Here is a 25,343-nt window from a genome sequence, read left to right as displayed (position 1 = left end):
AATCAACGAAGCAGTCAATTAAAAGTACAATAGGAGTAATAATAATCTTGTGTTATGATTGAGTTATAGAAATATTAAGACACATAACACACAAACACACTGCCACCAATTATGTGTATAAGTATAACAAGGAATTGTTAGTACGTATTTACAAATCAAGTAATTGTTTTCGGGTAAAGTACGCAATTTGCATTGCTTTCGCTTACCAAAATCACAAGGAAAAATATTATTTTCCTGTCAACTTAAAACCTCATTGCCATCACATTTTCGTTGAAACGTATCCTCAAAAGCTAAAGCGAATTTAAAATTTGAGATTCCCTATTCATAGCGTCGTATCCTCAAAATGAATTTTCTGTAACCAAAGCCGTAATAAAGAGAAACTTGGTAAAAATTACTATGGTATAACGTTTGAGGCTCTTTTAAAAGGAATCAAATAACACATTTTCTAAAGCATAACTTATTAATACAAGTACTTTATTTTTATATTTCCTTTGCAACTAATAATAACATTATAAGTAGATGTGCTTACGAAAATAATCTAAGAACATTCTCTAAGCTAGCCCTCTCTTTGCCCACTCAGGGTATCAGCTGCTCTATAAATATTCTATCACCATGCATCAATAAGATGGCCCAATGTTTAGAACGCGTATATCTTAACGGAGGACTACCGGTTCAAATAGAGTCAAGCAATGCTAAATTTTCTCGTGCTTAATTTGTGTTGATAAGTTCATCTCTTGCCCAGCGGTCAAGGAAAACTTATTGTAATTCGGATACATGTGTAATTAACTTAATTCACCAACCCGCATTGGAGACACGTGGTGGAATTAGCTCCAATTCATTCCGTCAAAGGGAAAGGCCTTAGTGTAGCACTGTGACATTAACAGGGTGTTTCTACAAACATCAATACTCAATATCTGATGTACCTGGTGTATCAAATTTTTGATCCTACATTTGGCTGTGAGTTGCTTGGTATAAGTAGTATATACATACTGCTCGGACACCCGCAAAAATAAATCCTTTAGTGTGGACGACGTAACGATAGAGTTAAATATGCGTGGTCACGAGTCTATTGAGAGTACGACGCGTCTTCCGCCGTTGATTATACGAGATTTTTTCTTTCTCTTTATTCCTATTAGATTATCCTTTTTCTACTATGATATTACACTATCATAACTCAATTGATCACATATATATCTTGGCATAGGACTTCACTTCTAAATATATATATAGTACATAATACGTTTTGTAATCAAAGTGTTGCTGTATGTTAATAACATTAAATCCTTTGCTACGATACCTTCAATGTTTCTTAATTTCCATCACTTACAACTCGACACTATTAGTGTTAATATTTTCCCTTAAGCATATTATCTTAATAGCGGTGAAACTATGAAAGGCACTATCGCGGTTAAATCTCGATTATATTCCACTAGATGCAATCGAGGCTTCGCGCAGGTAAAATAAATAAAAATAAACAAATTCGCTTTATTATTTAATTTTCATATACGTTGTGATTAATTATTATTATTATCAAACATTTATATTTTCTATTTAGGTGGGAAATTTTACAAATTTAGGCATTCCAATTAACATAACTTTCCAAGGTATTACGTATTCGGAAAGTTCCCTTTGTCAAACATGTCCACCCGTTGAACTACGAGTATCATGTCATTGAATTTCAGGGATTTACAATCGATATATGCCAATTTTACGAATTTTGTGGATATTAGTTGTCGAATAAAAATCATTATTTTTTAACGATCTATAGTTGTGGATACATCCGAGATAGCCCAGTGTTTAGAACGCGTACTCTTAACCGATGTTTGCGGGTTCAAATCCAGGCAAGCATCGCTAAATTTCATGTGCTTAATTTGTGTTTATAAATCATCTCGTGCTCGGCGGTGAAGGCATCGTGAGAAAACTTGAATGTGTCTAATTTCAACGAAATTCTGCCACATGTGAATCTACCAACACGCATTGGAGCAGCGTAGAGAGGAGGCCTTAGCCAAGCAGTAGGAAATTTACAGGCTGTACATGTGAATTACATTGTTGATAGGTTTCGACAGAGTCTTCGTAGACCTGCACGAAATTATTAACATATAAATTAATAGAGATAGAAATAAATATAATATTTACATAACGATCATAATATATCAGCTACTTCTCCAATACATCGTAACGTAAAATTAATAACAATCACGTAACAAACGCTCACGGCTCGTTTAGATAATAAACAATATTAATTAATGAAGCTTAGTTAACGAAAATGTTGCCATCGAAAAATATTTAATATTGAGATAATTAACTCAATTTTCCATGTTTCACCGGTATTCCAATTAACCGGCCACAATTGTGTATTATCTACATAGAAAACCACTGAAGCCGCGCGACGTTAGTGTAGGTACTAAAATTAATGTACATTACTCACAGCAACATATTGCCATCCCTTGTTGACTCGCAGGAGGAGAGCTTGCTCTCGTAATACATATGCCAAAGTTCCCCGAGGACTGTTTGTTCCCAACTATGCGGGACCAAAGAAAAAAATAACAGGTCTATATTTTGTAAGACAGTCTCGCTCATAAAGTTTATTACATGGATAGAAAAAATTTTGTTTGTTAGATAAATAACATATTAAAGATTGAAGATTAAGAAAATTTATAATCATATTTTAATGAAATCATTTTTATAATCTTTAATGTTATATTTATTACGTAAATAAACATTTATTGTATGAATAAAGTGTTTTACAGAAGAAATATTTATGTTTAAAACTCACTCACGAAGATCACTAATAAACGATCTTTTATAAATATATATATTTTTTTTTTATTATTATACTCACCCGTAGTAAAGATTCTGTTGATTTATACAGTATCGTACCGACGATAGTTCTTCCGTCATCTTCGTCATCGAATTCCATATTTTCAGAAAGGGGATCCAATGGGTCTCGAAAACCTGTATAATATGTTTTTAATTTTTGATAACTCATAAGATAACAAACTTGAATAAATAATACACATATATATATATATATTTCTAAGGACCTTGAAAGTTTCTTCGTCAAGTTGTTGACACACGAGCTAAACTATAAAGAATTTATAAACACGTATATTATTAAATAAGTAGAAAAGATTAAATACAAATTTTCTTGCCGGTTCTTCTCAGTAGAATCTAAAATACGAATCGATTTTATATTGTCGTTGAGAAACGACTATTCAAAGTATACGTAAGAGCCTACTTGAATGAAGTATTTTCGCATATAACATACATGTCACGTAACATACTGCTTATAGTACGAGATCCGGCTGCAGAATCAGTGTACCCTTTGAGTGTTTGCTAATAACCAAATTTTTACACATATTTATGATTAGGAGAATTTATATCTACCAGGTTGTCTGTCAATATGTGGCCGCTAGTATTTTTAATTAAATTATTAATAATTCTTATTGCGTCAAAAATTTCATTTACTTGTTTTTTCAATAAAATGTCGTTCACTTTACGGCAACACCTATACAGACTGAAAAATCATGCTTGCCGTTGCGCATCTGGCATCTCTTCGCAGCCAGGTTTACACAGGTATGATTTTGTTACGTTTATACATTCACAACGTATATTCATAATTTATATATCAAATTAAAGCTATTTTTTTTTCTATCAGAATAGGGGCCAACACCTAAATTTGCATCCAGAATGAGAAGCACAGATACAGAGTAAACACTATGAAAAAGTACTAATACTGGTACGTACATTCTAAGTCGGATAATGGTATTTTTTTCTAAGAAAAAGCAAAGATCCATTTACCAAAAGCCCAGAATAATCAATTATTTAAAAATTATTATCACAGTTGGGCAGTATCATTCTCCGTTCAAAGGATCGTAATTGCAATTAAATGCTTACGTTCTTGCAACTATTCCATTATTTGTACAGTAGCTATTTTTAATATTGATGTAAAATTTGAATGTAAGTAAAATATATTTTTTTAAATGAATATACTTCAAGCAATTTGGACAAAAGTGATGGAATTTAATTTAACTTATAATAAATATTCAGCATTCGTAAATAAAGACAGTTGAATAAAGCTACGGTCTTATTAGTTTTGTTCGAAACTTCGTACTTACCAAATTGTTGTTGCCTGAACTGCATCAAATTATTCAAGTTTCTCAGAATTTGTAACGAATCCCGCGGTTTGCCTATACAAAACAAACCTTCGTTAAAACTTTCTTTATGAAAAAGAATTGTGATCCAATCTCACGTATATCTTTAAGTAACAGTAATAATGAATACACATTTAAAACTATCATTATCTGATATTTATACTTTAAAACAAAAACATAACCACTTCGATGTATCATTTCAATGTAATAACAAAATAATATCACTCACCAGTGCCGGGCTCACGCCGGTTAATCCCTGGGCTATCGGTCAATGTGTCGCTTGGAAGTTCGTTAGTGTATGCACCTGGGGGCCCGGGCGGTCCCGGCGGCCCAGGTGGACCCGGCACGGGTAAATATTGCATGCTTGTAGTTGGCGGACCCGGTGCTCCCGGCGGTCCTCTCGGCCCGTCCTTCCCCGGCGGCCCCTGAGCCCCGTCATACCCACGATCGCCTTTCTCACCTTTTACCTTTCGAGAAATGAATAGCTATCGTAATTTATGTTCTTCCGCTATATAAACGTATTTTGATTTTAGATTTACCTTTTCGAGGTCCGTTGGCGTGATTCCAGAATCTCCCTTTTCACCTTTTGGCCCCGGAGGGCCCGGCTGACCTATGGCGCCCGGTGGACCCTATTAAGCCCAAAATATAAGACACTTTATTATTTTATATGGACTAAATGTTTTAATTTTATACCAATTAAATTTTAATAATTTATATGAGAACCTTGTTTTAATGAATATTATAAGTTTATGTTTCATATATTTTTACAATTGTAAAACTTTCGGAATGCTCATAATTTATTTTTGCTCGATTTGAAAACTCGAGATCGTCCTCCTTAAAAAACATTTATTAAATATTAAAATACTACTACACAATTATGAACAAAAATTTTAAATAATTACGAAAAAAGGCTGTTTTTAAAAATATATATTATATTTAGTCACATACCGTCCAGCCGGGCAGCCCTATGTCACCAGATAGTCCATTTGTACCAGGCAAACCAGGGGGACCGGGAAGACCTGGCGGCCCTCTTGGTCCAGGGGCCCCTGGATGACCTCGCTTTCCTCTGGGACCAGTTTCACCCTTATCGCCCTAGTAAGGTAAATTATAACAACTGAATGTCTTATACCAAACTAAAGCCAAATATCAAATAGAAGTAGTATTTGGCCGGATTTAAACTCATGATATATCAACCAGGCCATAGTAAAGTAAAGTAATATCCCACTGGTGGGCTAAAACCTCCTCTGCGTTTGAGTAGAAGGTGAGGAAATATAAATATTCCACCGCCTTGTTTCAATGTGTATTGGTGGACATACCAATGGCATATTTTTATCTGATAGTTATAAAATATAAAATAAAAATCACAAATCAAGCGCATGGAATTGTGCGAATTGAAGTCTTGACCTTCGGATTAGTCCCATCTATTATATCATCATCATCTTAATATAACTATACTGTATTACCTAATTGTTATTACTAGATATTATGACCACCATTATTTGAAAGACTATATTTCGAAACCAGATAATTATAAAATATTATTAGCAAAAATTCAAAATTTTCTTGCGGCAGTTTCTTATGAAAATCTCTGATGATATTAAAAAAATAGGTATGACTTATTTCGTTTCTGATATCATGAATAATGTTGCTAAAAATACAATATCAATGAACCTTAGTCATTATGGTAGCTTCTTCTCTTGATATTGCCACTGGTCCTGGCGGACCAGCCTCGCCTTTATCTCCTTTGGTGCCAGGTAGCCCTTGAGTTCCTTGGGTTCCAGGCAGCCCAGATGGTCCGATTTCCCCTCGATCGCCTGGCTTACCATCAGTGCCAGGAAAACCTTGAGGTCCTTCCATGCCTCGTAGGCCCTTTTCACCCTATTTCATAAGTGTTGTAATAAATTTCATATAAGAAATAAAGATATGATTTCAACTTTATTGAATTAATATAATGATAAAAAATGGTAAAATGTTTGTAAAACGAATTCTTCTAACTTTTTGAACAGGATATGCAGGTTTTTTTTTAAGTTGGAAAAGTGGCCAAAAAAAGAAATGTTCTACTTGCAATTTGGCCCTCCTACATTATATATAATATTCCACGTAATCAAGTTTAATTATGCAATTCTTTTTGCTCCAAATAAACAAGAGTAAAATAAATGACACACTATTTGTGTACAGATAAACTAAAACACACACTTATAGATTTCAAATTAAGAGGCCTCAAAATGTTTACCAATTTTTATAAGTTAGAAATATTTTTATAAAAAGGTCGTTTTTAAATAACACATGTAAACGAAAAATTTAAAAGTAATTTAATAGTCGTCTGTTCCAGATCAAAATATGCGATGGTAAAGCCTCCTCTTTATAAAGGATTTAGCCTATTTTAGCTACGAGCGGTAACGGGTTTTAAAACTTGATTGAAATATAATCCAAACCCCTAATAAATGACAAAAAAAAACCGTGTTATTTTATGAAAATAATGTTTTTTCACGTTACATTTATATGCGAACTCATTATTATGTATGGAAATTATCATTCCATTTCCCATCTCATCTCGCACCAGTTTTTAAATTGGAGGGAACAAGAAATTCTAGACGAAAAAATGTACCCAAACTGGTTTTCATATTTACATCGGCTTAGTAATTACCTTTTCACCCTTCTCTCCTCTATCGCCTTTCAACTTCGCGACGTCTCGTGGCCCTGAGAACGTAAGTCATTTATATTCTCAGTACATTATGGAAGACTCATAAAACAAAGGGTTATTAGTTATGCGAGTTCAGGCGGAATGGCAATACGTGTATTTTGTTACATATGTGCTTGTGTGAGGGTGCTTAACGTTGCGGTTACCAAAGTTTAATAAGGTGGAAGTAGAATAATGCGTATAAATTTTCCACTGCTGATCCAAGTCCTCATCTTTGAAAAGATTTGAGTGAAAATTCTCAAGATGTTTTCCTTCACCGCAGATAATGAATAATGTGATTAATTATAAACATAAATTAACCACAAGTGTATTTAGTGTATGAGTCCGCAATTTTCTGTGAAATTTCACGTGTTCTCGTCACTGAGCCATCTCCGTTGTCGAAATTTAATGCTTAGCTTATATTTATTGAAATTATAAATTATTACAAACGAAAGTTCATAACAAATGGATGTTCTTTGCGTCAGTTTGATGAATTAACTATTATAAATCTCACAAGCTGTTGCTCGAAGACAATGAATATTCAAATAATATATATATGTATTTTCAATATAGTTTGTCGTCTATCATTTTCAAAATGTATATTAATACTATAAATATTTCAATCAATTCATAATATTTTTTCAATGCAGAAACGAATCATACATTGATTGTTGATTGCAAAAACATCTTAGATTTAAGAGAAATTGCTAAAAGAAACTCGTCGAGTTATTTCTATATCATTTATTAAGATAATATATCAATTTACAAACGTAATAAATGGTTATATAACAGCCGTATTATTTTATTTATATAAAGAATAATATGATAAGATAGTAAATTGTAGCAATAATTAGCGAAGAGTAGAAAACAAAGCCTCGAAACTAATGTATTAATAATTCATGAATCTTGACCCCAATTCACGGCAAGTTTCTCGAAATTTCAACCGTATTTTATTATGTATGAAGTACTGTTTAGTTTGAGATTTTTTATAAGATGTGAGGTAAATAGTTAAGTTTGGGACTTGTTAGGGAAATAGACATCGAAACTTCAAGCAATCGCGGACGCTTTTTATATTTTATGTGGAGTCAATAAATTGACGATAAATAAATTTGTTAACTTGTGATGAAAAAAAAACGCAATCTTTACCTGTTTGAGAAATATCTGTTATTGAATTTTCAGCAATAGCCAGCACTGAAGTTCCGGGAGCACCTGGCAGTCCTCTAGCACCTAAAATAAAAGTGTCTTTAAAGTATATAATTATTATAAAGTGTTTTTAAAGACAAACAAAGTCATCTTCAATATTCCCGATATTTCGAATTTAATATAAAAGAGAAAAATTACGAATTTTATTCGAATAAAATTATCCATAATGTCGCAATACTAATAATGTTCTTAATAAAAAAAACGACGAGCGTAACTCGAAACTATAACATTAAATAATATTTGAACTGTATTTTTCGGAATTCGAAGGCACTGCAGAAATAATAAAGATTTGCCGAATCGTTGCCGTAAAGGCCTGAATACTTGCACGTTTCGCATAAATAAACGGTATAGTGAAACATAAAATTTGATGGCTGAGTTAGTTCGATACCCTTTTCGCCCTTTTCTGCGGGACGACCGTGCGCGCCAGGCAGGCCAGGTGTTCCATCCTTGCCCGTTTGGCCGCGTTCTCCTTTCGCGCCATGTGGTCCACGCATGCCCACATACCCCTAAAACATAGTTATAACCTAAGGTCGAACAAATAACATCACGTTACGAGGGTCGATTTGACGGTTATTGCGTTACTCAGTGTATTTTCCGCATTGCCACTTACTGAATGGAAACAGTTCGGAGCGCAGATTTTATTTTGAATTTGGAATGAGTTACGAGTTTTATAGGCTAGTGAAGATTGGTTCTCAGGTATTTTTATTAATAAAAAATAATGATCAAGCTATTTATTGCCATTTATATATCTTTATTAGAGTTATCTGTAGAAAAACACAACCACGTGAAGGAACGAATTGAATTCATAATATTAAATATCGAAGATGTAACTACTTTTAATGAGCGTGTATTTATAATATCTATTAATATATTTTAAACTAAAGCATAAACTGGATAATTAAGGTTAAAATAAGAAACATAATATTTATTTAAAATGGCTTTGAAAAGTAAAATCTAGAATATTTTTAGATTTTAAGTCGCCGCACTGATTTTGTATTTGACCTGGTATGCGGGTTTTTTATGACAATATATCATAATGAATAGAAAAAAATGTATGTTCCTAAGTGTGTGCTGCATAACAAATTAGCAATAAACATATTGTAGTAAAATTTACTCGTTCATTGTTTTTGGAGAATATAATTTAATTAACAGAGATATTATTTAGGTTAATTGATGTCATCCTCGTGACCGATTTCAGTCACGGTGTCGATTCTCAATTGAAAATTGCCAACTACGTCGTAAATATTTAAGTACTAAATTTTGTTAGCACAGGTAAGGTAGCACAGATAAACTCAATATTACCTCACTCATATATAATAGTCCAATGAGACATGGCCGGAGAGAGTTTAGGTCTGGGGTTTACGGCTTTACTTGTTTTCTGAGGCATTAGAGTTATTACTACCGACGTGTAATCTCCTAGCTGATCTAGCTGAGCATTTATTAACAGAAATCTGAAAAGGGACCTGAACCCAGAGCCTCGGGATTTGTACCCTTAAATCAACGAAACGAGAGGGTAGGTAATACAGAACTATCATCAAAATTTAATTTTCCATATAACCCTTATTATATAATCAGGAGCAACCAACGATCAGTCAAAAAGTCAGTGAAAAGTCAAACATTTGTTTAACAAATATCATTCTGGTGCAATTCGAAATTTAAATATGATATTTGAAATATCCCAAGTACTTTAATATAGAATTGACGTATATATTTTTTGCAAACTGGACCGAACAATATATTCTTTACTGAAATTATTTTTCGAATTGAGAATCGAATGACCATACAAATATTCATTAAAATATGAAAATCAAAAGAAACATTTGCAAAGTATCCGCAAATTTACAAAGTCAGACAAAAATATTCTGTTACGGAATTTCATCTGACTTACCCGTTCACCTTTATCGCCCTTAGCTCCGTGTAATCCTTTTTCACCTTTATTCCCGGGATAACCCCTTTCCCCTTGAGGCCCTGCGAGCCCCATTGGGCCTCTCTCGCCTGCGGGTCCAGAAATCCCACGATCGTTTGCGTATAATCCCGTTGATTCCTGTCAGAATTTTGTAATGAGAAATAGTTGGAAATTTATTGTGAATTTCGATTTGATGCTAGTAAAAGTTTACGATTTAAATGATATTTCGAATATATTTTGCAAATATTATTATAAGAAAATGTAGAAATATTTAACCTCCTTGTTTTATATTATTTTATAGCTATACCCTGTACAAGATAGCTTGATCTTTTTAACAGATGTAAATTTTTCTGATCGACATAACTTTGCAATGACGTACATATTATTTTGTTAATTTAATGATTTTAAAAATTGTAAAAATATTTTAAAGAAATACATATAATACAAAAGTTCCTAAAGATTTAAGTGTTATCCGAAAATTTCAATACTTTTTCTATATATTATTGTTTCAAAGTAAAATTTAAATAGAAACACTGATAATAATAATAGACGCTTGTACAATGTTACATCGGTCGGACGGTAGGGACGCGAATAACAGGCAGTAACTGCTTCAAATATCGATTACAAAAATCCTTATTAAAGATCATTGTTAAGTTATTATTACGAACATTTTGGTTGGGGTCTCTTTGGCTAGAGGTTGTCTTTTTAGAAAAATAAGTTAAAAAACAAATTGAATCCTAATTTGAATTACGCATTCCATCGTTCCATCGACTGTTATATTTTCTGTTTCTCATCACTAGCCCGTCTGTCAAAAAGATCAGTACAGGGTATAATGTCATATGTCACTCTCAAGAACAGTATACTTTTACTATGTAGAATAAAACCATCTACACGAGGTTTTATCTTATTACAGAAACAAAGACGAAGAAAAAATTTAAGCTTATTTTTCTGAAAAAAGTGTCAATTAAATATGACTTCTTTTTTTATATAGATAATGTAGGCAAATTATAAAGAGGGCCTCATCATTTTACACTGGCACTTTAAAAAATAGTAACCATCCCTTATTTCATCGCTGCTCCAACAACCTTAGGTTACACCCGTTCACTAATATTCCTATTTTCCTCCGATTAAGCACAAAGCTTATATTAGGGTTCGGAAAGACAATACCCTAAAGGGATTAGGATTTGAACTGCGAGTTTCACACCGTTACGTCATCCATTTAGCTTTAGACTGACTATATTGACTCTTTTTTAATTGTATTAAATCAAATACCTGATGGGCAAATCAGAAAAAGCATTTATTTTAATTTTCTACCCTCCTGTCTTTCGATAAGTATTATAAATATCAATTGGGCAAAATAAAATTAATTTGATTTAAGTGATTAAAACTCAAACAGAATAAGGACATCGTTGATTTCGTTTTTATTTCTCGAAATATAATATTCTTGACCTCGACTGTCGAGGTCAAGAATATTATATTTGGGAAACGAAGAAATAATTTCATTAAGTTTCAATTTTTTTGTATCAGATTTCAAAGTGTATATTGTAATGAAGAGATTTTATGATAAAGAAAATGAAAATGGCATGATAACTGATTACAAAGCAACTCATTTATTTAATCCTAAAAATCGTACAAGACCATATTTATTTTTTACATTATTCTTTAAGATGGAATTGAAAATTTAGGGGACGTCTCTTTTGAAAAGAATTGTTTGTAAGATCCTTTTTTGAGCATGAGAAGAAATCTTCGATCAACAATACGGCTAGATAGCGTGTCGTGTCAAAAACGACCGAGCAAATAACGTCTGACTTCGAACTGGGGTCTTATTTCAGTTTAGTTCACTTTAAATACTTTATTTAGATTAGTCTCTTTATAGTATAATTCATGCTGTGGATCTGTCAGTTAATTATGTTTCATCTCATTATAAATGGTCAAATCGAGTACGACCCAAATGCAAAAACTACAAGGATAGGTTATTGACTTTGTTTACTTTTTAAAGATAATTGTTTCTTTAAATTGATTGATAGTAGCTTTAATAATCATCTGAACAAATAACATATCATGCTTATAGGTACTTACGATTAGTGCAGATGCAACAGCCCCTGGGGGCCCCGGAGGTCCGGGTGGCCCTTGAAAGCCAGGTGTGCCATCAACACCTGGTTCTCCCTTTGGACCCATTTGTCCTTCAATCCCCGGTACGCCAGTATCACCTTTTTCTCCCCGGTCACCTTTAGGGCCTGGAGGTCCAACTGGACCCGGGTCTCCCATTTGTCCCTAAGGAGTAATTTTCATAAGTCAATAATTAAAAATATGTTGTAAATTAAACAATATATTATAACGTTAATTCTTATAACGTAATTATTTCTCAGCAAATATAATAAAAAATAAATAAAACACACAGGCATCACACTTACCGTTTTCCCTGGTACACCTGTTGTTCCATCAGCACCAGTAGGCCCCTGAGGTCCTGGGGGCCCTACTAATTCCGTCATAGACTCTAATATCCGGGATAGATCATTGACGCTGCACTGGCATTGAGAAGATAACGATACCTAAACCAGAAAATGTTATAAAAAATAAAGATAGTTTGTTGTAAAATTTCTGAGTCAGTGATACTATTAATTCTTTCAACGATTTATGTATTTGATATCGTTAAAATAATCAGAATATATAATTAAATCTTGTAAATAACGGATAACAATGAAACCAGCTACATTTCTGTGCGATACATAAAACATACATGTTCGTCTGTCCGGTCCTTTCCGGATGGGCTAATTTCTCCGAAACCCTAGCAAGACAATACAGTTTTAAAGGGTCACGTCATGTTATGTATTATGCGGAGGCGAATAAGCAGAGAGATTAAGTGTTCTTTATCTCTTGTGTTGATTTATTAAAATTAATTACTTTAGGCATGAAGGAAATTAGACTAATGATATGAGATACTAGTACCAACATTGGAAACTAAGATGTTATGTCTCTTTTTATTGTAGTTATACTGGCTCACTCTCCTTTCAAACCGGAACACGGCAATACTAAGTTATTGATGTTTGGCAGTAGAATATATGGGTGATTGGTATCTTTGGTACCCAGACGGAGATTAAGCCCTAACAAGTAAAAATCTACATTAAAAGTATTGCATAAGTGAGAACTCCAAATATTTATTCAGACATGCAATACTTATTATAAAATCAAGTAATCGATAATTTGGTGTTGTTTCATTATTTTACGCCTTGTTTTTGAATGGTTTGCGTTTAAAAGTATTTACAATGTAAATAATTCCGATTTTTTAACTAATTTCATTTCTTAAAATTGTACCATAATTATATAATTAAAAAAATTGAATATTACTTATGTGTATCTGTGTGCTGATGTATGTGTTGCAATGAACTAAACAATAATTTATTTATTCATTAAACAAAATTAATATAACGCGAATTGATGTCATTTCATAGAAATAAAGTGTTATTATATTGAGCCGCAGTATTAATCGTGATTATGACTTGATTATATATACATGTATGGAATTTGAACATTATTTTACTAATATAATAAATAAAAAAACATTATTATGTTTTCAATTACCTAATTACTATCGACAATATCATTATATTGTCATTTTCTTTGTGGTAGATCTTTGAGCAAGCCCGTCTGGGTAGGTACCGACCACTCATCAGATATTCTACCACCAAATAACAGTACTCTGTATTGTTGTGTTCCGGTTAGAAGGGTGAGTGAGCCAGTGTAATCACAGGTACGAGGGACGTAACATCTTAGTTCCCAAGGTTGGTGGCGCATCGGTGATGTAAGGAATGGTTTTAGCGCCTTTGTCTATGGGCGGTGGTGACCACTTACGATCAGGTGGCCCATATGCCATAAAAAAATATATATGATACGAGACTTGTTTTATACGTACGTATTTTATACAGTTGTTAATAGCACTTGCAAAGACCAGAAAACTTGCTCGTACGGTATTTAAAAGCGCGAATTATATCTGTATAATTGTTTATATCAAACAATGAAATAGGCATTGGAATGCATACTGATATTAGCATATAATTGTCTATAGAATATGAAACAGTAATAATAACAATTATTATGTCAGTAATACGAAGCGTTATCAATCGCTATGATTTACAAACGAACTAAATAATAAACAAATCAACACAACAGTTATAGGCAGAACAGTAGTGTGGAGCTAATACTTGTTGACTTCCAGGCTTATATTATATAAATATATAATTGTATTTAACTAACACAACTTTGTATTTTAAATGTTGGAATAGAGTAACTTCTATGCTTCTTGCCGGTTCTTCTCGGTAGAAAATTCCGAACCGGTGGTATCTCCACTTGATATAGTTTTGTTAAATGTCAATTTCAAAGTGCTATTTTGATTCTTTATTTTTAGATAATAAAAGTCGAATTCGAAATAAACATAATCTAGGCCTGCGCAATCTCAATTAAGCGCAATATTTTAATATGTATAGTAGGTACGTTTAATACTGTGTATATTATTGTATTAGAAAGAAGGTACCCTAGGTAGTCTCACATAATTTGACAAGGAATTAAAAATTGAACATTGTCATTGCCATTAGAACATTATCAAACTATTGAATTTACAAATGTGTCTACACTACTGTATGGGCGAATAATTCTTTACAAGGTAAATCGATTGTGATCATTATTTTTACGTTGGAAGTTTAAGGCGACGCTTCAAGCGTAGTATCGAGTATATTTCAAATATTTTGATGGAATTTTTGAAAATATTTTCAATGATTTTGATTTAATAAAACAGTGTTATTAAATATTTTGATGTCGTAGAAAATTGAACGATTAAATAATGTAATACTTACGATTTCATCTTTTCCTCCTTTATGGACGTCTGTAGAATATTGTTTTTATTAAAATCACTCGAAATATTATTAGTATTATGTACCAAATAAAAACCTTATTAAATATATTATTTAACTAATAATTTCATTGACACAGGTTAAGAATATATGTAGCCCAGTCAAGTTAGCCCAGAAAATTGGAACAAGGATGCCAAAATTCCAATAGATAACCTTGAACGTCTATTTTGACCTTTTGATTGTTGATTGTTGTTACTTAAACAATATTTACAAATCTTTGCACAAATATCAGGATAACGCGCACACAATTGTGTGTTATTTACTTATATTCCCATTCGCCTAAATAACTTAAGAGTTATTTGTGTTGGGAATGGGCGTGCCAATTTTCCAACGTATCAGAATCAAATATGCAACTGTTATAGCACTAAGCAACCTATTTACCGTCGAGCTGTTGATATATTAATTGGTTTTTAATAATTAATTTTACTTTAAATACTCACACGGTGATGAATGTGATATGACTGGTAATCTGTTTTCATCCGGATTTACCTGAAACAATTAAATATGTATTTTAAATGACAATAAAAATACTACTTCAACCATATTTAAAGAAATATTATCTGTTAAGGAAAAACTAATAAAATAATTACATACTGTATAATTAATAAAAGTCCTTTCTAAGAAACTTGTTTACACTTATTTGGCTTAAAAACTGGTACAATGCTGCAGGACAATCTTTTGGATGGTATATCTGTATATATGTTATTTTATTTCGTTTGTTATTATTATTTATGCATATTTTATAAGTTTAACTTTGTTAATAAATTTAATTAAACACCACAATACTGAGTATTCCTGCTTAGAATATCTGATGAGTGTGTGCTAGCCAGGCGGCCTTGCACTAGTCATAAATAAGAATTGTATCTTAATTTCTGATTAAGTTTCCTCGTGTGTATTTAATTGATATCTGATTTTCATGAAGTATTAAACTAAACAGGCAGGTAGGCGTTACGATCTGAAATGACTGTAATTATATCTAAATGTAGTCTTAGTTGGTAGAAAAAAAACCAAATTAATCGATAATAAAATTATAATAAATAATCGTTAACTTCATATTACGTTGAATAAATAATATCTCTAGCATAAATTTTAGTTATTCGTTAATGTATGTATATAAATAAAATTGATTGAAATACGTTTATTGAAGATGGCCTGATGAAATCAACTTTATATCGACTCAGGTTATAAATTAAAATTGAAGTAGAAACAGCAATTTTTTTCTTCTCTAAGAAAAAGGTTTAAGTTAATTTCAATATGCTGTCTCTGCTTGGAATACCTCATTCGACACATGCATGTTCCCGTACGATGTTTTCATTCGTTAAGTAACTATGTTAAAGAAAAATTAAATTCGTAAATAAAAACTCCACGGTTCTTTCCAAATGTAAACTCGTGAACTGTGGAGCTTACATTTGGCACTAAAAATGAATTTTCCATTAACTGATATTTGTTAATATAAAAAATTCTATTCGTATTTTACTTTTATTCTGATTAAAAATACATTATTGATTGACTATCATTGTCAAAAAATATTTTACAATATTGAAGTATGTAATTAATAAAAAAGTTGTGTAATGTTAAAATAATGTACCACAAAACTTTATTCTCTTAGCAGTACAAAATAAATAATTTATTAATAACGGTTTTAATTATAATTACGAGTGACGGCATGTAAGGTACAAAATAAACTTGTAAATTTTACAGTGCTTGGCATCGACTTCAAACTCTTTTGTCGTACATACAAAGCCTTTTAGTAATAATAATGTAATTAAATTATTTTCAACTTTATAGTGCATTTTGTGCTATTTATGAAGTGGGTGTATTTATATATTTAATTTTTCCATTTCTGTTCGAAACGAATCGAAAAATAAGCGTGGTCTTAAAAAACAGTTCTAAATAAAATGTAACTCAATAATACTTGCATCTGTATTTACGATATAAATGAAAATAACCCTATCCAAATCGATCCAGTCGTTTTCGATATTTACATAATAAACAATAATAAATATTAAAATATAATGTCAATTCTTAATTTGAAATTTCTATGAGGGATATGCTAGTAACTATTTAGTATAATTGAATTTAAGTATAACTTGAATATTTGATTGCAACATAAAGTAACACGCTGTATATTTCCCACAGCTGAGTTAAGGCTCCTCTCTCTTTAAAGCGAAGGTTTGTAGCTGTATCCAACAAGGTGCTCCAATAAGAGTTGGCGGATACACGCGTGAGAAGAATTTTATTATAATTAAAATTATGATGACTAAGTTTCCACACGATGTTTTCCTTTACTGCCTTAATTATACAAACAAATTAAGCACATGAAAATTAATTGGCGCACCCGCAATCATCGGTTGAAATTCGCGCTTAGCCATCTCGGCTGAAACGTGTCTGAAGAAAAAGTTCTAACTTAAGTTACTCGTGTTTTTAATTCGTTTCTTTGTTTATTCTAAAGAATAACGAAAATTTTATAATAACAATAAATCATATTATCGTAGTGTCTCAGTAACTCATCGGCATATTATCGTGGACACAATCTAACTAACGATAGTTTTTCGTGTTCTGGAACATTCATTTTTAGTGCCATAATTCGTTTTATATCCAATGATAAGTCAAAAGAAATTTGTTTTACAACCGTTTATAATTTATTCCGTCGTTGACAGAACTAAGTTAAACAAAAATGATTAAAAGTTATTTTTATTATTTCCTATTTGTAAACTTACAGAAATCACTTTCAAATTTCATTATTGTTATTGATTTTTATCGTAGTCTTTCATTCTTCTACCACAGTTAATAATAATATAAAATAAGTCTTTAATAAATAATTTGTTATTATAAATCAATATTTCGTTATTAATTTTTAACTTACAATAACATTTATAAAATATTATTGCCAAGATCTGTATCTTAACCGTAGGGTAAAGGCTCAAGGATCAAGATTAGTTAGCTAAATATTTTCTGTATCACTAAACGTTTATAGACGTCATACCAATTATATTACTAAAATAGTAAATAATAAATTCAAACTGTAGACAATAATTTTATCAGTGGTAAGGCAATGTGAAAGTCTGCTCAAATAGGTACGACACAGTCCTATACATATAATAAAATTGGAGTGTCTGTTTGTCTGTGTGTGTATGTAAACACGATACATGTACCAAAACATTTTTTTTTTTTCCATATTTTTGTCTGTCCGTCTGTTTGTTGCGGCTAATATCTGGAACGGCTGCACCGATTTTTAGGGGATTTTCACTGGCATATAGCTGATGTAGTAAGGACTAATTTAGGCAACAATAACTTTTTTGTTATATTCAAACGCGCACGCAGTCGCGGACACAGCTAGTCTTAATTATACAGTCATTCAGCAATACTTTGTAACAGTATGTGGGCTAAGAGAGTAAGTAACAATTGACACTATTTCATAGTTCCCAAAGTTTGTCAACCATTGACGGCATAATTATAGAACTATAGATAGATACATTATATAAAGACAGACTGGTTATTTTTGATGTAAGGACACAGTTTACAATTAATACATTGACAATTAATACACTCAGGCCAATTTTCATCTGACACAGGTATATTTCTTCAAGTTATTTTCCTTTACTGAGCACGAGATGAATCATTAACTCAAATGAATAACACATGAAAATTCAATTATGCTTGCGAAGGTTTGAACCCGCAACTATTGGGTTAGTTAAGGTTATTCACGTTTTTTAACCACTGGAGCATCTACGTTTTTCCTTATATTTAAATTGATTGTATTAGGTTTTCGTGTTTACGACAGAACACATTTCCATTTAGGATTGTCACCTTCGTTTAAAATTTTAATAATGCTGTAAACCGTTGACTACCTGTCAATTAACCGAGGTTTTGCGGTTTGGCAACCAACCGATCCTTTTATTGCTGTTTCACGTTAAGGCTTACATATAATTAAGTCAAAAAGGGACAGAAGAAGAAGGGTGAAGTTTATTTCTCTATGAAATATTAATGTTTATTTACATTTTTATGCAAATCTAAAAGGAAACATTTGCACAGTTTTTACGGAGGATAATTTTGCCTTCGTTCCTTGTAATTACTATGTAAAAGATTTTGTTGTTCTAAGGCCTTATTTTTTTACAATTGTTAACAATTATGTTTTATATCTTAATTAGTCGTTTGTTAAATTTTCATGTCTTTTATTTTAAGTGAGTACTTGAATTTATAATTTCAAAGTATTACATACCAATTATAACGCTAATGGACAAAATCTTGTGGAGCAGTGTGGTAGGTACCGTTGATGTATCGGCACGATCCCGCAGCCTCTCAGATCGTAAGGTAATAGTTAATATAATATTCAAAGTAATAGGTAAGGATCTCACATAACATTATTATATTCCTCTGTTCATGGAACAGCTACTTTAAGTAACTTTGAGTTGCTAGCTGATAAGGCAACCGATGCAGGGCATATCACATTTGGGTGCCTGTTATTTTCCGTCTTGCTTATTAGCGGATTTGCGATTTATTAAATTTGCGTACTATAAGAGCAGAATAATAGGAAGGTCAACTCTGATACTTGTGCATTATATCATGTATGTGATCGCTAGTATTCGAGGTTTGCTGTAAATTGTTCAGAAATATATACTGGCATATAAATGTAACTATTAGAGTATCCATTAGTGCGTACACGATCCACTTTCCATACTGATGGTGTTGGTTTCACAATTACATTTTCAAACGGACCGGATGAAAAATCTATTAAAAAAAATCTATTCGAATAAAGTAATTTCACAATTCATTCAAATTCCAAAATACCAAAGTTTAAACTTTAACCACAGTTACAAGTACGTTTCTTTCGTAACAACTGTCACGTTCGTTGTCATAAATATTTTTAATAGCTGCAAATTACTTTTACGACATTTTTCTCCATCATTTAAAAAAAGTATTTATAGCATAGAAACAACGAATTCTTTTCAAAAAGGCCTATTTCCATTTCCGTGACGGTGACAGTAGATTAATGAAATGAGACATGCAATGGAAGAACAAAAAATACGCCTTAAGAAAGTCACGACCAGACTTCGACGAAGTTTGTTTAGATATAAATAATTCATACAAGTGTTTTAGAACGAAAATTGCACACAATTATATATTTTATAAAAGCAATAGACGCATCATATCATGAGAAACGCTTCATTCATATTCGTCCTTGAGTATTGACACTTGACATTTGAAGTTATAGAGTATGTTCATGTCACAAAAAAAATCATAAAGAATATTATTATCCGTATTCAATTGATTTATTAATATCTAAGAGAGAGAATAAATACAATTTATTTATTAAATAAAAAAAAATCTGCATGCTCTTTGGTCTACCCGTACTCCAACATGTGGAATAAAACAAATAACTTATCCGAAGGTAGCGAGACTTAGCCCATCTGTGAGATATATACAGCTGCTACAAACATCAAACTATCCAGTGTAACTTCTTAAATAAAATCACAAGTAAACATCAAAAACATTTTCAAATCTAAAGTAATTTACCCTTACATCAGTAGACTGGAGTTAGTATATTGATTTCACGTAGAATATATAATTTAAATTGTTCTTAATTAAAATAATCACGTCATTTCATTGGTGGAAAAGAGTAACTACTGACTGTCTCATTGGCTCTTCTCAATAGAATTTTTATTCCCAGCCGTTTGCTTTACGGTTAATAATATTATAATAACGCTTGGTCTCAATCATTAAAAAGCAAAAGTAAAGATAGTTGGAATAAAATGTATAATTTTGTTACGCGTTAACTTCGTCTTTGTATAAGGTCATGCGAGTCCTCCGTTCATCTTAAAATCTCTTCTCATATATATTTTATTAATTGTGGGTTGAATCTTAGTGGTAGGGCTTAATGCAAGTTCGCCTGGGTAGGTACCATCAACTCATCGCGTATTCTATCACTCAAACAGCAATACTTAGTATTATTGTGGGTGCGAGTGTGAGGGTGATTGAACCAGCCAACCAACGTTGGCGCATTGGCGATATAAATAATTAGTAATGTACTTACAACGTAGTGGGCGATTATGATCATGTAACATCGGGTTGCCCATTTGCTCGATCTACTTATTTCATAAAAAATCCAATTTAATTTGTGTTTTACCTCTAAAATGGGTCCAATGTTTGGTACCCAAAGTTCAGATTTCTAAGTTTGGATTCCATTCTAGAACTACTGGTACTAGTGTCTTAGAAGCCCTTATCCTACATAACACAATGTACATACCTATTTGGTAAGTATGCTCGTAAATTCTCCAGGTATCTTTTTCCCCTGCTATGATTAAACCAGGAGAGTACCAGCGCATTTACTATTTCGGTATACTTGTTCAGGCTTTTTAGGAACAACGCCCTGTTATGTGATATTCATATTTACGTAACCTATGATTTACAACAAAGTTTTATTTTATTGTTAAGTCTCTTTTAATTTCAATTAATTTTGTTTTCAATTAAGTTTTATTCTTTTTTTTTCTTCTTATGTAACAATTTGATATAATATTATTTATAATCAAAGCGCCTTAAACACTTAAGGCTTTAATATTGTTTTAAACATTTAATTTAATATAAAAGTACAATAATACCCGTTAATATCCCATTGCTTAAGGGTTCAAGAAAGTTCCAGTTAAGGCTAAGGATTACGAGCTTAATCGAACTCTCAGCTGGAGTATGGATTGACGGATATACATTTCTTAGTCAAGAAACATCGAAGTTTCTTCTTAAATGTTCCCTTACCTTTCAATTGTGCTTATATATTATTAATTCTACGATGTTCAAAATTATTTGTAAATATAATATCGTATTTCTAAGAGTCAAAAAGGCCTAGTATTCTTCTAACGTCCCTTTATTAAGGATTGTAAGATAAATATGATGACAAAATAATTAAACAGATTTTCTCACCACCAAATACGATTCGATCCAAACACACAAAAAATATCCGTGATATTTGGTTAATAACCACGTGTTCAGTCCATTTCAACACGATAGTTTTAAACACGAAGGGTTCTGTACCATTATCTATAAAAACGGAAAAAAAATCAAGTTTGTTGTACGGGTGCCCCTTTAATTTTTTTTTAAATCTGCTTTTTAGTACTTGTTGTTATAGGGACAACAGAAATACATCATCTGTGAAAAATGCAACTGTCTAACTATCACGGATCATGAGATACAGCCTGGTGACAGACGGGCGGACAGCGGTGTCTTAGCGGAGTAATAGGGTCCCATTTTCCCCTTTGGGTACGGAATTCTATAAAAGACAGTGACATTATGTATGGTTGTACATTGGTAATTTATGTGAATGTATTTATATGTATGCCCTAGTTAAGGATTACAGCACAAAGCAATATCAATCCTTTATTGGCTAAGCATATCATAAAATTAAAAATTAAAGGTATACTTCAAATTGATATAAAATTGGAGCAGTTAATAAATCATCTAACAAATATTTACAAACTTATAAAAGTGATACAATCGAAGCATTTTATCGACGAAGAAACGAACATGGATTCCTTACTCAGAACATTATTATAAACGACATAAATATTTCCAATAATATAGTCGACTTATTTACCGTTACATGATTATCAAAATAACCCAATGCTAACGATTTTGGTCACGGAACTCGTTTCAGTTCGTCACGCTGATACTTATTAAATATTCATATGCAATGATTTTTAAGCATCAACGAAATTATGATTTATAATAGGAATATGCTCATAAATATTAATGTCCTCCCCCTAAAAGAAAAATAGTAACCCCTGTGTATGTGACTTAAGTTTCTGTAGCCTCACTGGCTAACTTGTATTCTTATTATTGTATCCCGGCTTGGAGGGTAGTGAGTGAGCAGAGAGTGAGAAGTAGCAATGTAAATACAGACATAAGTTACAAAGATTGGTCAAAACATATTTTTGCCCACCCTTTGGTACATGTATATGTTATACCCCTTCTGTCTGTATTTACATTGCTTCTTCTGTGTCACTGTCACTGTCTAGTATAGCCGGTCAGAAGTTATCAAAACATAATTCTGGCCAATCTTTGGAACAAATATGTTATGCCCCTTCTGTCTGTATTTATATTGCTTCTTCTGTGTCACTGTCACTGTCTAGTTTAGCCGGTGTGAATTCATAATTGCGGGAAGTACAAGCTGATTCTAAACTATTCATTCGATTATTTTAAAGAAAAACAACATAATATGTTGACATCGACAGTCTTATACTGTATATAATTCGACAGTGTCTATGGGCGACTGTAGCAATACGTAGCTCGTTTTGGCATGTCATACTAAAATAATTAAAAATGATGTATTAATCTTGTATTTTATCCACAAATTTCTCGGATAGTCGTTTCTGATTAAAAAGAAAATATTGTTAAAATTCAAGTCGTGAATAATTTTGTATATCTTTAATACAATCTCGAAGCAATTAGCGTCACTACCCGGCACACGCGATACGAACACAAAAAGATCTAAGGAAACACGCCTCAAAGTTTTTCGCCACTTTCAACTACACATTATAATATTATAACTACATCGTAGTAGTTAGCTTATGAGGCTGTAATCTCAAGGTTCTAGGTTCAAACCGTTCGAGCCGGTAAAAATATGAAGTCTTTCCGTCAGTAAATTCTCAGTAGAAGCCTGAAGGATACAAGCCTTCAGATTCAAATTGTCGTCCCATCGGATTATATATGTAATATAATATAAATTGTATCTGTGTGTGTATGTACCTATATGTATGTTTTCATTAATTCTATATTTTACTAATTTAGGTATAATATTTGTGAACAAATATATTTTTTTCTTTTAAAACAGCTTTGGAATTCGTCAAATTGACTTCTATAACTGACTTAGATTTGTCATTGTTGTTAATTAATGATTGAATCATAAATACCCAACTAGCTTCCGCCCACTTCTATCCCTACATGTGAGGCCAGATGTTGGTTTATTCCAAATTATAAGCAATGTCTATTCCAAATTTGTTCTGTAGTTATTGCGTGAAACAATAGCAAAGAAGCATCCATCCTCAGAAGCTTTCTCGTTTATAACATTAGTTTATACAGGATTAAGACTGTAACTTAGTAAATTTAATTGTTGTACTGGAACGAAGATCTTTTACGCGTCTCACAGTAGAGTGAACTGTCAGAAATGATCACGTAAGGAAAAGGTGTTATAATCCCTCCCGGCGACCTTCCCCTCTCTTTATCTTTCTATTTTATATAATATTGTTTAAACTAATTTTTTTTATTGCGATAACAATTTCGTCTCATTTAATTATTCTCAAACGCTGCCAATTTCATTTATTGTGTCTATTATTTAATACATTATATATATATATACATACATAGCGAAAGCTACTTCGTTCATTCAACTGGGTGTCCCACGAGACCACTAATTTTTTCAACGTTAAATATATTTAACAAAAATGAGAAACATAGATAAATAAAACTCGTACTATATAACATAACGAAGTAATTGAAAAAGTACTAAAAGTACCGACTTTCATAATTTATGAGTAATAAAATGTGTTTATTTTTCACTTTTACAACATTATTCATTAACATAAAAACTCAGTTATAAAAAGAGTAATAAAATGAAATGAAAACGAATTTTAAAAGACTAACGCTTTTAATAATTTCAGACAAAATAAAAAGCCTAAAATGTTTTATACGACCACGTTTGCCTGGTATGTAATTTCCATATTTGTATAAATTGCAATTGTGCAAGCCCGTCTGGATAGGTACCACCCACTCATTAGATATTCTAGCGCCAAACAGAATTACTCTGCCTTGTTGTATTCCGGTTTGAAGGGTGAGTGAGCTCATGTAACAACAGGCATAAGGCACAACATCTTAGTTCCCAAGGTTGGTAGCGAATTGGCGATGTAAGAAATGGTTAATATTTTTTACAGCGCCATTGTCTATGGACAGTGGTGACCACTTACCATCAGGTGGCCCATATGCTCGTTCGCCAAACTAAACTATAAAAAAATATACATTTTTGTATAATATATATATTATGTTTGTATAATCAAAATATACAAAATTAGATTAGTAAGAATTATTACAAGCTTCGGCGCCAGTTAATATTTAAAGGTAATGAGATTTATAGTTGAATCTACAATTTAATAATAATCACACAAGTTACATTGATAAAATATTGAGGATCCACCTTATTGAACTATATTAAACTATATTAAGAAATATATTTTTTGAAATTAAATTATTGAAATATCAATATATAATATTTTAATAATTTAATTATATATTTAAAGTAGTCAAGGTAATATAATAAATTATCAATAAAAGTATATTCTCAAGTTCGTTACTTTTAATTCTTTAAAAACCCAACCCATTTTACGGTATGCATACTAATTTTGCTTTTCGGATATGCAAATGAGGCCGGGAGAAAGTCTTGTTAAAGTGCTATACGTATTGACTTCGGCTTTACAGAACACGTATGACTTTTGATGTTGTTATATTATGTA

At 31.8% G+C, this 25,343-nt stretch overlaps 1 protein-coding gene across 7 annotated transcripts in view; it reads right to left on the bottom strand.

Annotated features, from left to right (window-relative positions):
• Positions 1-25,343, bottom strand: part of LOC113394008 (collagen alpha-1(XXIII) chain-like) — a 66,730-nt gene that overhangs the window by 7,510 nt on the left and 33,877 nt on the right. For 6 of the 7 annotated variants that reach the window (XM_064217390.1, XM_064217391.1, XM_064217392.1 and 3 more), the window contains exons 3-18: positions 15,291-15,339; positions 14,794-14,822; positions 12,684-12,731; positions 12,358-12,495; positions 12,023-12,217; positions 9,926-10,081; positions 8,426-8,543; positions 7,981-8,061; positions 6,802-6,854; positions 5,826-6,032; positions 5,103-5,246; positions 4,694-4,783; positions 4,384-4,621; positions 4,119-4,190; positions 2,843-2,955; positions 2,429-2,521 (exon numbers count right to left, since the gene is read on the bottom strand). In XM_064217390.1, the coding sequence (XP_064073460.1) occupies positions 2,429-2,521; positions 2,843-2,955; positions 4,119-4,190; positions 4,384-4,621; positions 4,694-4,783; positions 5,103-5,246; positions 5,826-6,032; positions 6,802-6,854; positions 7,981-8,061; positions 8,426-8,543; positions 9,926-10,081; positions 12,023-12,217; positions 12,358-12,495; positions 12,684-12,731; positions 14,794-14,822; positions 15,291-15,339 (1,824 nt within the window). The remainder of the gene's footprint in view (positions 1-2,428; positions 2,522-2,842; positions 2,956-4,118; positions 4,191-4,383; positions 4,622-4,693; positions 4,784-5,102; positions 5,247-5,825; positions 6,033-6,801; positions 6,855-7,980; positions 8,062-8,425; positions 8,544-9,925; positions 10,082-12,022; positions 12,218-12,357; positions 12,496-12,683; positions 12,732-14,793; positions 14,823-15,290; positions 15,340-25,343) is intronic. The other variant, XM_026631174.2, reaches the window with a different exon arrangement.

Source organism: Vanessa tameamea, chromosome 16 (genome assembly GCF_037043105.1).
Source record: "Vanessa tameamea isolate UH-Manoa-2023 chromosome 16, ilVanTame1 primary haplotype, whole genome shotgun sequence".
NCBI classification, from domain to species: domain Eukaryota; kingdom Metazoa; phylum Arthropoda; class Insecta; order Lepidoptera; family Nymphalidae; genus Vanessa; species Vanessa tameamea.
The sequence above is the reverse complement of the archived record's forward strand: the minus strand, read 5'-3'. Positions and strand labels throughout refer to the sequence as shown.